The sequence below is a fragment of the Phyllobates terribilis genome, unplaced genomic scaffold, assembly GCF_046119375.1.
Source record: "Phyllobates terribilis strain yellow unplaced genomic scaffold, ASM4611937v1 Scaffold_71__1_contigs__length_7168151, whole genome shotgun sequence".
Classification (NCBI taxonomy): domain Eukaryota; kingdom Metazoa; phylum Chordata; class Amphibia; order Anura; family Dendrobatidae; genus Phyllobates; species Phyllobates terribilis.
Window position 1 is genome coordinate 3,636,300 of NW_027362831.1, and position 17,244 is coordinate 3,653,543.

Genomic DNA, 17,244 nt, shown 5'->3' on the forward strand with positions numbered 1-17,244 from the left:
GGACAATTACTATAGGGGAGGAGGGAAGAGGAGTCTGAGAGAGACTTCTTAATATCTATGACAGGGGAGAAGAAAAGATTTTCAATATTTCCTTTACAATTTGTTTTTCATTGATACAGATAGAAATGCTTGCTATACCTATAGCCTTACGATCAGGTTTTGCATCAGACTCTATGCAGACCTGTCCCATTGCAATTGATCTGTTATACATCCAACTCCTGGATAGCATGGATTTGTACGTTCCATCTAATCTGATTCACCATTGCAATGTTCTACAGTAATCTCACCAGTGTTTTGTACATACTTGTTTTTGTTTGTTTTACAATGATGCATCTATTTGCCTCCCGTTGATATGATTGATAATGCTTGGAATATCTGCGGCTCTATGATCCTTTGCCAGGATATTATGCTTTGCACCAGATCAGATGCGGGTGTATTTCCTAACATCGGTGGTTTTCACACAAATTTCCTGCAATAAACAGTTTATATACAGGGTGGGATACAAATATGCATGAACAAGAGTATGAGGTTTAATTCTATGTTCCTTGTATGTAGTATTATTTGGTCATTATCTGGTGGTAATATGTGGTCTGGTCATGGTGTGGTGGTACTTGTTCCTTGTATGTGGTGTTGTTCGGTCACTATGTGGTGGTAAAATGTGGTCCGGCCATGGTGTGGTGGTATTTGCTCCTTGTATGTAGTATTATTTGGTCACTATGTGGTGATATGTGGTCTAGTCATCGTGTGTCGGTATTCTTTGTATGTGGCATTATTTGGTCACTATGTGGTGGTAATATGCAGTCCGCAGCATATACGCTTGAAAAACGCTATCGGGGCACTTAGCCTAAGTCCCTGCAGGAGGACAGACACAGCAGTCAATGAGCGCTCTCAATAGTCTGATGGGAAAGCATTCATTGGCCAGCGGCCTCTCTCCTGCATGACATGCCCCATTTTTCAATGCCCGCACTCTGCCCAGGGTATCAAAATCTTTACAGGTGGGAGTGGACGGGGTTAAGCAGCATCAGCCCTCAGTCAAGGGCACCATAGCAGCTGCGTGGTCTACTGCCTGAGCACTGCGCCCCTTCCTGCATGGGCTCCCCTCCACCTCTGGGCCCGGGTGCATCGGTGGTGTGTCCGCCCCTGGCTGAACCCCTCGCTGCGGCTATGAGCAAATGTAATATTATTTACACACAAACGAGTGGTAAAGAAATCAGTGAGACACCTGTGGGATAACCACGCCCATTACACCCTCAGATGACTTCCCTCGTGGGTACAGTGTCTGAAATGGGGTCACTTTAGGGGGTCGTATGTTCTTCACACCTCGAGGGCTTTGATTTTGGCCGCTCCGTACACCTCATACACACATGGCTCCGCTCCGTACACCTCGTAAACACGCGGCTCTGCTCCCTACAAGTTGTACACGTGCGTCTCCGCTCCGCACGTCTCCGCTCCGTACGCCTCGTACACGCGCGACTCCGCTCCATACACGCGCGGCTCCGCTCCGTACGCCTCGTACACGCGCGGCTCCGCTCCGTACGCCTCGTACACGCGCGGCTCCGCTCCGTACGCCTCGCACACGCGCGGCTCCGCTCCGTACGCCTCGCACACGCGCGGCTCCGCTCCGTACGCCTCGCACACGCTCGGCTCCGCTCCGTACGCCTCGCACACGCGCGGCCCCGCTCCGTACGCCTCGCACACGCGCGGCCCCGCTCCGTACGCCTCGCACACGCGCGGCTCCGCTCCGTACGCCTCGCACACGCGCGGCTCCGCTCCGTACGCCTCGCACACGCGCGGCCCCTCTCCGTACGCCTCGCACACGCGCGGATCCGCTCCGTACGCCTCGTACACGTGCGGCCCCGCTCCGTACGCCTCGCACACGCGCGGCTCCGCTCCGTACGCCTCGCACACGCGCGGCTCCGCTCCGTACGCCTCGCACACGCGCGGCCCCTCTCCGTACGCCTCGCACACGCGCGGATCCGCTCCGTACACCTCGTACACGTGTGGCTTCGCTCCGTACACCTCGCACACACGCGGCTCTGCTCCGTACGCCTCGTACACACACGGCTCTGCTCCGTACACCTTGTACACACGCGGCTCTGCTCCGTACACCTCATACACACGCGGCTCTGCTCCGTACACCTCGTACACACGCGGCTCTGCTCCGTACACCTCGTACACACGCGGCTCCGCTCCGTACACCTCGTACACACGCGGCTCTGCTCCGTACACCTCGTACACACGCGGCTCTGCTCCGTACACCCGCGGCTCTGCTCCGTACACCTTGTACACACGCGGCTCTGCTCCGTACACCTCGTACACACGCGGCTCTGCTCCGTACACCTCGTACACACGCGGCTCTGCTCCGTACACCTCGTACACACACGGCTCTGCTCCGTACACCTTGTACACACGCGGCTCTGCTCCGTACACCTCGTACACACGCGGCTCTGCTCCGTACACCTCGTACACACGCGGCTCTGCTCCGTACACCTCGTACACACGCGGCTCCGCTCCGTACGCCTCGTACACACGCGGCTCTGCTCCGTACGCCTCGTACACACACGGCTCTGCTCCGTACGCCTCGTACACACGCGGCTCCGCTCCGTACGCCTCGTACACACACGGCTCTGCTCCGTACACCTCGTACACACACGGCTCTGCTCCGTACGCCTCGTACACACGCGGCTCCGCTCCGTACGCCTCGTACACACGCGGCTCTGCTCCGTACGCCTCGTACACGCGCGGCTCTGCTCCGTACACCTCGTACACACGCGGCTCTGCTACATCCACACTGTAAACCCCTCCTGACCCCACACATAAACTTCAGCTCCTCCAGCACCATGACAACCAGCACAGCAGAGTCCTGCATCCACTGAGGCCCCTGATCATGTGACCCCTGACTCCTCCCCTCCTGTGACCTCATCACAGCTCCTGTGCGCACAGAGCAGCCATATATGTGGTGGCGGCTCTGCAAGTGGAGGTATGTGGAGACCCCATTACTGGGCGCAGGGGGCATTAACCCCTTCAGCACGGAGACTCTTTTGGGGTCTTGTGTTGCCCCTTTATAAGGTTTTTGTTCTGTTTCCTGTAATAGATACATACGACCCAACTATGGAGACAGGAAGGGAGGAAACGTATTGTTCTCATAGTACAGGACCCCTTTACTGGCCCCACAGTGTAATGCCCCCATTATGCCCCTTATACAGGATGTATGATGCCCCCACACAGTGTAATGCCCCCATTATGCCCCTTATGCAGGATGTATGATGCCCCCACACAGTGTAATGCCCCCATTATGCCCCTTATGCAGGATATATGATGCCCCCACACAGTGTAATGCCCCCATTATCCCCTTATGCAGTATGTATGATGCCCCACACAGTGTAATGCCCCATTATGCCCCTTATGCAGAATGTATGATGCCCCCCACAGTGTAATGCCCCTTATGCAGTATGTATGATGCCCCCACACAGTGTAATGCCCCCATTATGCCCCTTATGCAGTATGTATGATGCCCCCACACAGTGTAATGCCCCCATTATGCCCCTTATGCAGGATGTATGATGCCCCCATTATGCCCCTTATGCAGGATGTATGATGCCCCCACAGTGTAATGCCCCCATTATGCCCTTTATGCAGGATATATGATGCCCCCCACACAGTGTAATGCCCCCATTATGCCCCTTATGCAGGATGTATGATGCCCCCACACAGTGCAATGCCCCCATTATGCCCCTTATGCAGGATGTATGATGTCCCCACACAGTGTAATGCCCCCATTATGCTCCTTATGCAGTATGTATGATGCCCCCCACAGTGTAATGCCCCTATTATACCCCTTATGCAGGATGTATGATGCCCCCACACAGTGTAATGCCCCCATTATGCCCCTTATGCAGTATGTATGATGCCCCCACACAGTGTAATGCCCCCATTATGCCCCTTATGCAGGATGTATGATGCCCCCACACAATGTAATGCCCCCATTATGCCCCTTATGCAGGATGTATGATGCCCCCACACAGTGTAATGCCCCATTATGCCCTTTATGCAGTATGTATGATGCCCCCACACAGTGTAATGCCCCCATTATGCCCCTTATGCAGGATGTATGATGCCCCCACACAGTGCAATGCCCCCATTATACCCCTTATGGAGGATGTATGATGCCCCCACACAGTGTAATGCCCCCATTATGCTCCTTATACAGTATGTATGATGCCCTCATACAGTGTAATGCCCCCATTATGCCCCTTATACAGTATGTATGATGCCCTCATACAGTGTAATGCCCCCATTATGCCCCTTATGCAGTATGTATGATGCCCCCACACAGTGTAATACCCCCATTATACCCCTTATACAGTATGTATGATGCCCGCACACAGTGTAATGCCCCCATTATGCCCCTTATACAGTATGTATGATGCCCTCATACAGTGTAATGCCCCCATTATGCCCCTTATGCAGGATGTAGGATGCCCCCACACAATGTAATGCCCCCATTATGCCCCTTATGCAGGATGTATGATGCCCCCCACACAGTGTAATGCCCCCATTGTGCCCCTTATGCAGGATGTATGATGCCCCCACACAGTGTAATGCCCCCATTATGCCCCTTATGCAGGATGTATGATGCCAACTCTACACTGTGCCCCTTATGCAGGATGTATGATGCCCACACAGTGTAATGCCCCCATTATGCCCCTTATGCAGTATGTATGATGCCCCCACACAGTGTAATGCCCCCATTATGCCACTTATGCAGGATGTATGATGCCCCCACACAGTGTAATGCCCCCATTGTGCCCCTTATGCAGGATGTATGATGCCCACACAGTGTAATGCCCCCATTATGCCCCTTATGCAGTATGTATGATGCCCCCGCACAGTGTAATGCCCCATTATACCCCTTATACAGTATGTATGATGCCCGCACACAGTGTAATGCCCCCATTATGCCCCTTATACACTATGTATGATGCCCTCATACAGTGTAATGCCCCCATTATGCCCCTTATGCAGGATGTAGGATGCCCCCACACAATGTAATGCCCCCATTATGCCCCTTATGCAGGATGTATGATGCCCCCCACACAGTGTAATGCCCCCATTGTGCCCCTTATGCAGGATGTATGATGCCCCCACACAGTGTAATGCCCCCATTATGCCCCTTATGCAGGATGTATGATGCCAACTCTACACTGTGCCCCTTATGCAGGATGTATGATGCCCACACAGTGTAATGCCCCCATTATGCCCCTTATGCAGTATGTATGATGCCCCCACACAGTGTAATGCCCCCATTATGCCCCTTATACAGTATGTATGATGCCCTCATACAGTGTAATGCCCCCATTATGCCCCTTATGCAGGATGTAGGATGCCCCCACACAATGTAATGCCCCCATTATGCCCCTTATGCAGGATGTATGATGCCCCCCACACAGTGTAATGCCCCCATTGTGCCCCTTATGCAGGATGTATGATGCCCCCACACAGTGTAATGCCCCCATTATGCCCCTTATGCAGGATGTATGATGCCCCCACACAGTGTAATGCCCCCATTGTGCCCCTTATGCAGGATGTATGATGCCCCCATTATGCCCCTTATGCAGTATGTATGATGCCCCCACACAATGTAATGTCCCCATAATGCCCCTTATGAAGTATGTATGATGCCCCCATACAGTGTAATGCCCCCATTATGCCCCTTATGCAGGATGTATGATGCCCCCACACAGTGTAATGCCCCCATTATGCCCCTTATGCAGGATGTATGATGCCCCCACACAGTGTAATGCCCCCATTATGCCCCTTATGCAGGATGTATGATGCCCCCACACAGTGTAATGCCCCCATTGTGCCCCTTATGCAGGATGTATGATGCCCACACAGTGTAATGCCCCCATTATGCCCCTTATGCAGTATGTATGATGCCCCCACACAGTGTAATGCCCCCATTATGCCACTTATGCAGGATGTATGATGCCCCCACACAGTGTAATGCCCCCATTGTGCCCCTTATGCAGGATGTATGATGCCCACACAGTGTAATGCCCCCATTATGCCCCTTATGCAGTATGTATGATGCCCCCACACAGTGTAATGCCCCCATTATGCCCCTTATGCAGTATGTATGATGCCCCCACACAGTGTAATGCCCCTTATGCAGGATGTATGATGCCCCCACACAGTGTAATGCCCCCATTGTGCCCCTTATGCAGGATGTATGATGCCCCCACACAGTGTAATGCCCCCATTGTGCCCCTTATGCTGGATGTGTAATGCCCCCATTATGCCCCTTATGCAGGATGTATGATGCCCCTACACAGTGTAATGCCCCCATTGTACTCCTTATGCAGTATGTATGATGCCCTCCACAGTATAATGTTCCCCCAGTACCACCTGAGATTTTACAGTTGGAATAATCCGTCTGGAAAATGGTTTTCCCTTTGGCTGGTCCCCTACATGTAGACCCTTGAGGATGTATACATGCATGTAGGGGAGCAGGCCTTACTAGATATCGAGACTTTGTACAGTAATATACCACATGAGGATGGTATCAGAGGAGTAAGACATTTCTTGAAATCGAGATCGATAGAGTGTAGCAGACATAATGACTTCATGGAGGATCTTCTAAAATTCACTCTTACGCAGAACTTCTTTCTTTTTGACAGGAAGTACTTCCTCCAGCTCAGGGGTACTGCGATGGGGAGCCTCTGTGCTCCCTCATATGCTAACTTATTCCTGGACTGGTGGGAGGAAGCCACAATATTCAGGGATGATCATAAGTGATGGCATCCATATATTGGGGTATGGTACAAATATATTGACTACATTTTTATCACCTGGTCAGGGACGAGTGAACAATCTTTTTAATTTGTCGGGGAACTCAACATCAATAGAGTGGGCCTTAGATTTACATCTGAATTTATTATAATAATTTTTATTTTTATAGAGACAACATATTTCACAGCACTTTACAATTTTAGGGGGGACTTATACAGACAATACAGACTTTCCAGAATAAGCATAACTCAGATATTAAAAGGAGTGAGGGCCCTGCTCACAAGCTTACAGTCTGTAAGGAAATAGGGGAGACACAAAAGGTAAAATGTACATATATTGTATAATACTGCCTTAATATACTAAATAGGGTAACTATATAACACTACATGAACTGGTCTCCAGCCAGTATGTGTACAGTACAGACAGAGGCTAATCAGTGCATGGATGGTAGGAGCACGATTTTGAAGAAAATTTTAATATGGGCCAAACTGGGACAGTTAGGTAAGTGTGTTGAGGTGATAGGCCAGTCTAAAGTAATGGGTTTTTAGGGCACGCTTAAAACTGTGAGTATTGGGAATTAATCGAATTGTCCTGGGTAGTGCATTCCATAGAATTGGTGCAGCATGCGAGAAATCTTGGAGACGGGAATGGGAGATTCGGATTACGGAGGATTTTAGTTTTAAGTCATTAGCAGAACGAAGGGCACGGGTAGGGTGGTAGACTGAGACGAGGGAGGAGATGTAGAGTGGTGCTGAATCGTGGATAGCTTTGTGGGTAAGAGCGATAAGTTTATATTGAACTCTGTATTGGATGGGCAATCAGTGCAATGACTGGCACAGGGAAGAGGCATCGTTGTGTCGGTTGGCGAGGAATATGACCCTGACTGCTGTGTTCAGGACGGATTGGAGAGGGGAAAGTTCAGAAAGAGGGAAATCGATAAGTAAAGAGTTGCAATAGTCCAGACGAGAATGAATAAGAGCTACAGTAAGAGTTTTTACCGAGTCAAAGATAGGAAAATTTCTAATTCTAGAGATGTTTTTGAGGTGTAGATGACACGAGCGAGCGAGTGATTTGATGTGAGGAGTGAAGGAAAGATCTGAATCAAGTATGACCCCAAGACAGCGGGCATGTTGCTGGCGAGTAATGATGGAGCCACAAACAGAAATGGCTATATCGGGCATAGATAGGTTAGTGGAGGGAGGAAATAGGAGTAGTTTAGGTTTTGACAGATTCAGTTTTAGATAGATGGAGGACATAGTGTTAGAGACAGCGGAAAGACAATCACTGGTATTTTGTAATAATGCAGGGTTGATGTCCGGAGAAGAGGTGTATAATTGGGTGTCATCAGCATAGAGATGGTACTGAAAACCGAATCTGCTGATTGTTTGTCCAATAGGAGCGATATATAAGTAGAAAAGAAGGGCGTCTAGGACTGATCCTTGAGGAACCCCGACAATAAGGGGGAGGGGAGAAGAAGAGGAGCCAGCAAAAGACACAGTGAAGGAGCGGTCAAAGAGGTAGATCCACAGTGTCGAATGCTGCAGAGAGATCCAGAAGAATCAGCAGGAAGTAGTGACCATTAGATTTGGCTGTTAGTAGATCATTAGAAACTTTAGTGAGTGCAGTTTCAGTAGAATGTAAAGAGCAGAAACCAGATTGTAAAGGGTCAAGAAGGGAGTTATCTGAGAGATAGCATATTAGACAGGAGTGGAACAGGCTTTCCAGGAGTTTAGAGATAAAGGGAAAATTGGAAACAAGTCTGTAGTTAGCAGCACAGTTCTGGTCCAGGGATGTTTTTTTAAGTAATGGATGTATGCTGGAGTGTTTAAAAAAGTAGGTAAAAATACAAGATGAGAGGTAGAGGTTGAATATTTTAGTTAGGTGAGTGGTGACAGCTGGAGAAAGGGACTGAAGGAGATGTGAAGGAATAGAGTCACTGGTGCAGGTGGTAGAGCGAGAGGAAGCAAGGAGCCTTGTCACTTCTTCTTCCGTGACTGGTTCGAAGTCAGAAAATGAGCAATATACAATGTGTGAGGGAGGAGCATGCATAACATTTGGGGATTGAGAGAAAATTTCCTGTCGGATATGGTCAATTTTTTCTTTGAAATAATTGGCCAGATCGTCAGTGCTGAGGTTGGTGGTTGGGGACTGTGCTGTTTGATTAAGGAGAGAATGAAAAGTGTCAAACAGGTGTTTAGGATTATTGGACCATGAGATGATGAGGTTGTTAAAGTAGGTTTGCTTGGAGAGGTGAAGGGCGGAGTTATAGGTTTTAAGCATAAATTTATAATGGAGGAAATCTTCGGCCAGATTAGATTTTGTCCACAGCCGTTCGGCACACCTGGAGCCCCGCTGGAGAAAACGTGTTTGCAGCGTGTTCCTGGATTGTCGCCGTCTGTGCCGAGTTGTTCTCTGTGTAGGAGCTGCGCCTTCATCCAGGGCTCATTGCAATGTTTCGTTATAATGCTTCAGTGCAAAGTCAGGGCATGAGAGGGAGGAGATTGGGGCCAATGATGATTGCACCGTTTTCATAAATTTCTGGGTGTTAATGGCATGTATATTTCTATAAGTGTGGAAAGTGGAGGTGTCTTGAGCAGGGTGACAGTTCTTGACAGAGAATGAAAGAAGGTTGTGATCAGAGAGCGGAAGAGGAGAGTTAGTTAAGTCATGTATTGAACAGAGCCGGTCGAAGATCAGGTCAAAGAGTATTTCCATCTTTATGTGTAGGAGAATTAGTAAGCTGTGAAAGGCCAAAGGAGGAAGTTAGCGATAAAAGATGAGCGGCAGATGGGGAGAGGGAATCGCCTATTGGGATGTTAAAGTCTCCCATGATGAGGGTGGGGATGTCATAGGATAGAAAGTTTGGAAGCCAAGTGGCAAAGTGATCCACAAACTGACAGGAGGGTCCCGGAGGGCGATACACAACCGCCACTCGCAGGGAGAAGGGCCGATAGAGTCTGACTGTGTGGGCCTCAAAAGAAGGGATGAAAAGTGAGGGTACTGGGGATATAACCTGAAAAGTACATTTTGTTTAAAGGAGCAGACCAACACCAATTATTACCAGTTGCCTTTCCTGTATGTACTGATCAAGAAGGATTGTAACGGGACCCTAGGGACACTCATCTACCATAAACCTTCAAGCACTAATAAACTATTGAAGTGGGATAACCACCACCCCCATCCCCATAAAAAGAGGAAAACCCAAGGGACAATTTTTATGGTTGAGAAGGTACTGCTCGAATGTCACAGATTTTAATATACCGGCAATAGACCTGAACACCAGATTAAGGGATAAAGGGTACTTGTGGTACATTTTGGATTCCGCATCATCGTTTGCAGAAAAATGGTCCATCAGCTCATCTTTTTCTCATTCAGATCTCTAAAATACCGGATCCTCTCAGTGACGATCGTCTATAATTATATAATATAATATAAATATTCCTGATTTATCCAGGAAAATGATGGACAAGATGGTGGAGAGGATATTACACCTCACCCTAGAGATCCTCTTCCGGCTTACTGGAGAGGTGAGAGATTCTGATGACGTCCCATTACATCATTCTTATCTATGGGAATAACAGATGAACAGAACTGGAGAGGTGAGGACTCTGGAAATGTCTGTAGTGAGATTTATTAATGTGTCTCTCCATAACCAGAGATTAATCACGGGGCCTCCACCTCACCCCCTGATACATGAGGACATCAATGACCAGAAGATCCTAGAACTCGCCTACAAGATGATTGAGCTGCTGACTGGAGAGGTGACACTGCTGGGAATGCTGGGACATTATACAGTAATGCTGTGAAGGGATTGGGGGATGACGGTATCATTGTATGTGTCAGGTTCCTATAAGGTGTCAGGATTTCGCCGTCTATTTCTCCATGGAGGAGTGGGAGTATTTAGAAGGACGTAAAGATCTGTACAGGGACATCATGATGGAGGTTCCCCAGCCCCTCACATCACCAGGTAATAGACAGGACTAAATACACACGGCCTATAATTATCTGTATGTAAAGAATGAATACAGTCCCTGTATGTGTTTCCTCCAGATCTATCCAGTAAGAGGACAACACCAGAGAGATGTCCCCATCCTCTTCTTCCACAGGACTGTAAACAAGAAGATCCCAATGTTCCTCAGGTAGATGGAGAGAAGGTGTCATGAGATTTCCCCTATGATGTGTAGACGGCTGTAAAGGTCATGTCTTCAGTTCTGTTTTATCCACCATTATTATGTTTTATATTTGTGTCATGAGAACGGTGGAGATAACAGTATTAGAGCCGATCAAACGTGTGACTTTTCCATCTGTCTTTGACTTTTATAATATTTGTTTCAGGGTGAAGATCAGACCCATATTAATACTACAGAGACATATGTGAGGGGTGATGAGTGGTGTAAAGAGGAGATTCCTACATATGACTACCCAGGTGAGTAGTAACCACTGAATACACAGAAGTCACAGATTCTTTTCAGACACCGGCTGTGGCTTCTTTATCAGTGGTGTAGTCGTATCACAATCGTGTGATCACCATTTTGCCGCTAGACCACAACATTCTCCTCCATCCGAAAATATTCAAATTACTTTGGGAAATTGTGAAAGCCCTTTTCTATAGAACTTACAACCTGGAGGATCCACCTACCCCCTGGGATTAGGAGACGCTGACCGTTACCTGCCCAGTTCTGTAAACTACAAAGCCAAATGTCAGCGTATGTAGATTGTCCTGACAAATTAAAAAATCACTTGAAGAAAACTATTATGATGAGCCTGTAAGAGAAAGCGGAGGGTAATGATGCTGTTGGCTTCCTAGATCCCTGATATCTTATTGGATGAATCTACCTTCTCTCCCTTCTGTGCTGCTGAATGTGCTCATATGGTCCCTACAAGACCAGGTCCAGTCTTTCTGGCCAAACTTCACTTTTATGATCGACAACATTAAATGTCCACTGAGGGACACGTGTGAATTTCTGTACAATAACAACAGAGTTTCCCTTTATCCTGACTTTTCAATTTCTTTTAAAACCAACTAACTTCAAACAGGATTGTGATAAACTATACAGAAAACATTACACCTGTGCCATGATATCTCTCTAAGCTGTGCGCGGCTGATGGCTGTAATATACATTTATTCACGCCTGCAGGAGATGTGTTGGCATGGCTCGAGCCCTGGTTTCATGGATTCACTCCACATCATAAATAGTATTGAGCGAATTTGTTCGGCATTTCAGATTCAGGTTCGTGTTCGGGGTTCCGGCTTGTTCGGCCCAAATGGTCAACCATAAATGAGTGTGACTCCAGTTTAGTGTTGGATTTCTCCCTTCATACATACGTTGTTGTTGGAGATGTAACCTGTTTATATATTCTTTTTTTTACAAGTTCATTCTGTATGTTAGTTTGATTGTGGTGGGATCGGCCGGCCTCACTTATGTGAGTCTGTAACTCCCTGGTAGTCTTTCAAAAAGATCTCCATTGCCTCTTCCAAATGCCCGAGATCTATATTTAAGACACCTCAGCTCTGCACTATTATAAAAAGTTCACTTTAAATGTCTAATATTTCTTCTTGAAACTCATCTGACAGAAAATATTGTCCCTTACGATAGTTTAGATTGCCAAGAGCCACCGAGCCCCATACTCCAATTACCCCAGAGAGGTTTCACCACTAGTTACTCATTTTTCTCTGATGGAGACAGTTCAGTTTTATCATTTCAGTAGATGTGTTATTGTCTATACTCACAGTTTTTGACTTCAGTAATCCTCTGATTTAACCTCTTCCTGCAGCCAGTATTATGTTTCTAATCAGGCCCCATTTTTCAAATCTGACGTGTGTCCCTTTATGTGGTGATATCTTTGGAATTCTTCACAAAGGATAATAGGAAACAAATGGACCTTACAAATTATTTTCCAACTTATTTTGAATCTGACAATCCCCTATATACGGTTGTACACTACTGTCTGGGCACATGGCAGGTTAAGAAGGGAAGAAGCGCCATTTAGCTATTAGGAATGCTCAAAAGATGGCTACCACGAACAGGTTTATAACTATCTACCCTGTTTACAGATTTCTCAAATTACTTTGCTCATCACCCTTTAACACCTCTACATGGATCTGAACCTACACAGAGACCCCTAGGCTTGGGCCACTGTGTTACCTGCTATTCGGTGGAGTGAGATGGGAAGAAGAATAGTCAGGTAGCCGGGTCAGAACCAGGAGGGCAGAGAAAATACAAAATCAGAAGACGCAAGAGTAGTCAGTAAACGGGCCAAGGTCACAACAGAAGTAAATACACAAGCCAGGAGCTGAGCACAGAGGACTGATCCAGAGGAGAACAAGGCTGTATCTGGCAGCTTCCAGCAATATGCTTCCACCTTTAGTAGGGTGCAGTGCTCTCCAAATGGCTGAAGCAGGGAGCAGATTAATCCAGCTGGACAGCACACACCCCCATACTGCCAGACTGGATGGTACTACTGGTCCCAGCAACCCTAATCTTAGTGGCTGGACAGAGCCTGAGCCTTTAACTCCATATTTGGGAGGCAGAATGAACAAACAGTTGAACACCACGCTCCACTGCTTCATCCTATGAGATTTTCTATTAGATGGTCATTGTCCTGGTGAATAAGTGAATTTTTTAATATAACTTGCCTTTTTTATAGACAATTTAAGTAGAAATGTTCAAAAATATAAAATTGAAGGATTTTTTATTAATAAATAATAATTGGTTTTATTCTTGGCAGATGTCTGTACCAGGAGATCAGAGGGACAGCTGACATCTTCAATTTTCAAATCAGATAATTTTCAGATCCCACAGGATACAATTGAAATGAATGACATTACTCTAGATTTACCATCATCCCTTCACAGAAAAGATCTGTCATCTGATCCTTTGAAACAGGTCCCGTCTTCTGATTTATTACCGACTAATAAGGAAAATCAAAGTCACAAAATAAGCATTAAAAAACAAACTGCTCTTAAAGCAAAGAAGCCATTTTCACATTCAGAATATAGAAATAGTTTTCCTCTCAAAAAGTCTTTTCTTAAACATCAAAAAATTCACACAGCGAAGAATAGATTTTCTTGCTCCAAGTGTGGGAGATGTTTTAATCAGAAATCAAGTCTTGTTAGGCACCAGATAACTCACACAGGAGAGAAGCCATTTTCCTGTTCAGAATGTGGAAAATGTTTTACAGAGAAATCCACTCTTATCAAACATCAGAGAACTCACACAGGAGAGAAGCCATTTTCATGTTCAGAATGTGGAAAATATTTTACAGAGAAATCAACTCTTATCAGACATCACAGAACTCACACAGGAGAGAAGCCATTTTTCTGTTCAGAATGTGGAAAATGTTTTACAGAGAAATCAACTCTTATCAGCCATCAGAGAACTCACACAGGAGAGAAGCCATTTTCATGTTCAGAATGTGGAAAATGTTTTAACCAGAAATCTAGTTTTCTTAAGCACCAGAGAACCCACACTGTGGAGAAGCCTTTTCCATGTTCAGAGTATGGGAAATGTTTTGTACAGAAATCAAATCTTTTCAAACATCAGACAACTCGCACAGGGGACAAGCCTTTTCCATGTTCAGAATGTGAAAAATGTTTTACAGAGAAATCAACTCTTATCAGCCATCAGAGAACTCACACAGGAGAGAAGCCATTTTCATGTTCAGAATGTGGGAAATGTTTTACAGAGAAATCAACTCTTAGCAGCCACCAGAGAACTCACACAGGAGAGAAGCCATTTTCATGTTCAGAATGTGGGAAATGTTTTGCAAAGAAATCAAATCTTATCAAACATCACAAAACTCACACAGGGGAGAAGCTTTTTTCGTGTTCAGAATGTGGGAAATGTTTTACAGAGAAATCTACTCTTATCAAACATCAGAGAACTCACACAGGGGAGAAGCCTTTTCCATGTTCAGAATGTGGAAAATGTTTTATCCAGAAATCTGATTTTGATAAGCACAAGAGAACCCACACAGTGGAGAAGCCTTTTTCATGTTCAGATTGTGGAAAATGTTTTGTACAGAAATCCTATCTTAATATACATCAGACAACTCACACAGGGGAGAAGCCATTTTCATGTTCAGAATGTGGGAAATGTTTTGCAAATAAATCATATCTTTTCAAACATCAGAGAACTCACACAGGGAAGAAGCCTTTTCCTTGTTCAGAATGTGGAAAATGTTTTACAGAGAAATCAACTCTTATCAACCATCAGAGAACTCACACAGGAGAGAAGCCATTTTCATGTTCAGAATGTGGGAAATATTTTACAGCAAAATCTAATCTTATCAAACATCACAAAACTCACACAGGGGAGAAACCTTTTTCATGTTCAGAATGTGGGAAATGTTTTACAGAGAAATCAACTCTTACCAAACATCTAAGAACTCCCACAGGGGAGAAGCCTTTTCCATGTTCAGAATATGGAAAATGTTTTAACCAGAATTCTGATTTTGATGAGCACCAGAGAACCCACACAGGGGCGAAGCCTTTTTCATGTTCAGATTGTGGGAACTGTTTTGTACAGGAATCACATCTTAACATACATCAGAGAATTCACACAGGGGAGAAGCCTTTTTCATGTTCAAAATGTGGGAAATGTTTTAACCAGAAAGCGCATTTTGATAACCACACTGGGGAGAATGCCGCAACTACACCCAACTAGTCTCTGTACAGACAAGAAAGGCCCTAGCTGCACAACTAAAAACACCACCACAGACCTAACTCCCTAATAAGCCGTTGAGGAGTTTCTCATACCTCCTGAGGAACCAGAGGGGAGGCTGCAACACACTGTCAACAAGGGGAAAGGAAAGTATGAAGTAATATACAAAAAACCTGAATGAGAAACAAAAACCCATTCATATAGGGCAAAGAAGGCAAGCTAAGGAGAACCAAAAATAAAAGGAACGAGTATAATCTCCTAGAAACCTAACATTGCTAGAATGAAAAGGTACTGGGAGGGAAAGCAAACTGACCGGGAGGATATTTTCACCTTTGTGGTGAAACTTATAAAATTCATCCTCACCAACTGTAAATGTAAACCTGTCCGTTTATAATGACCACGGACAAGATAAAGATTCCCAACTCACATCAGGACCACAAGATCCCAGGTACTTTCAGCTGCATCACATCTAATGTAATGTACTTAATATGTAGCAAATGTCCAACTTGGGGTCTGTATGTAGGGGAGACAGGGCAAAAACTTGGATGAATTCTCATCGCCACACAAAAAAAGAATAGATCTACTTGTGGCCACACATTTTTACGGCCACAACTGCTTATCCTTTTCCCAAACTGATAGTTCTGCTTCATGTCACTTGTCTTATCTATTGCATTATTCCTGAGCCCTATTATGTATAAATATTTGACTCTTCAGATTTTGTGTTATTCTTTGTCTGATGAAGAGACCTGAGTAGTCTCGAAAGCTTACTGACTAATGGCTAACTGAAAAGATGGTATCAACCACTAAGGACTCTCAAATTTTAATATTTTTCTCCATACAGCAATTTTAAGATCTCTCCACAGGTTTTCAATGGGATTTAGATCCAGACTCATTGCTGGTCAGAACTCTGCAGTACTTTGTTTCCATCCATTTTCTGGGTGCTTCTTGAAGTATGTTTGGGGTCATTGTCCTGCTGGATGACCCATGACCTAGGACTCAAACCCAGCTTTCTGACACTAGGCACTACATTGTGACCCAAAATCCTTTGCTAATCTTCAGATTTCATGATGCCTTGCACACAGTCAGAGGCAGCAAAACACCTTTGAACCTCCACCATATTTGACTGTATGGGTTGTAAATTTATTGATTATGCAGTTCTTTTCTCCTTTTTCTGTTTTCTCCATGCTTAGTGTGCCACACATATGCACACAATGCAAAGATTGAATTCATTTCTCCCATTTTTATCTGGTTTTAGTTGTGATTTTCATATTGCCCACACCTGTTACTTGCCACAATTGCGTTTGAACAAGCTTCACATGCTTGAAACAAAGTTGTTTACCCATAATTTTGGCAAGGTGCCAACAATTTTGTCCGGCCTATTTTGTGTGAAATTATGTTTAATTTGCCTTTTTTTCTCTGTTTTCTTGTGTTGTTCCAATACATGCAAAGGAAATAAACGTTTATAGCAAAAAGTGTAATTTCAATCATTTTCAGGGAGAATTACTTCATTTTGTGGAACAATTTCAAGGGAGCCAGCACCTTGACCATGACTTGCTTTTGTTGCCTTTTTAATATGTTGCAGCATATCATCCTCTACTTGTTCAGCTATATTAGGAGGCTTGTAGCAAAGTCCAATTAGCAGCTTTGCATTATTGCCATTTCCGTGTACATTTACCCAGACTGATTCTACATCAGGAATGTAAAACTCAAAACATGCAGAGGGACAAAATGAAAAACGTGGACAAAGTCGTGGGCCAACTAGTATACAGTATAATGGGCTCCACATAGT

At 45.5% G+C, this 17,244-nt stretch overlaps 1 protein-coding gene across 1 annotated transcript in view; it reads left to right on the forward strand.

The window, feature by feature from the left end:
- Window positions 1-16,884, forward strand: part of LOC141194456 (uncharacterized) — a 51,616-nt gene extending 34,732 nt beyond the window's left edge. The window contains exons 2-7 of the mRNA XM_073662377.1: window positions 10,247-10,319; window positions 10,449-10,553; window positions 10,636-10,759; window positions 10,843-10,931; window positions 11,128-11,218; window positions 13,522-16,884. Of these exons, the coding sequence (XP_073518478.1) occupies window positions 10,247-10,319; window positions 10,449-10,553; window positions 10,636-10,759; window positions 10,843-10,931; window positions 11,128-11,218; window positions 13,522-15,458 (2,419 nt within the window). The 3' untranslated portion in view covers window positions 15,459-16,884. The remainder of the gene's footprint in view (window positions 1-10,246; window positions 10,320-10,448; window positions 10,554-10,635; window positions 10,760-10,842; window positions 10,932-11,127; window positions 11,219-13,521) is intronic.
- Window positions 16,885-17,244: the final 360 nt, after the last annotated feature.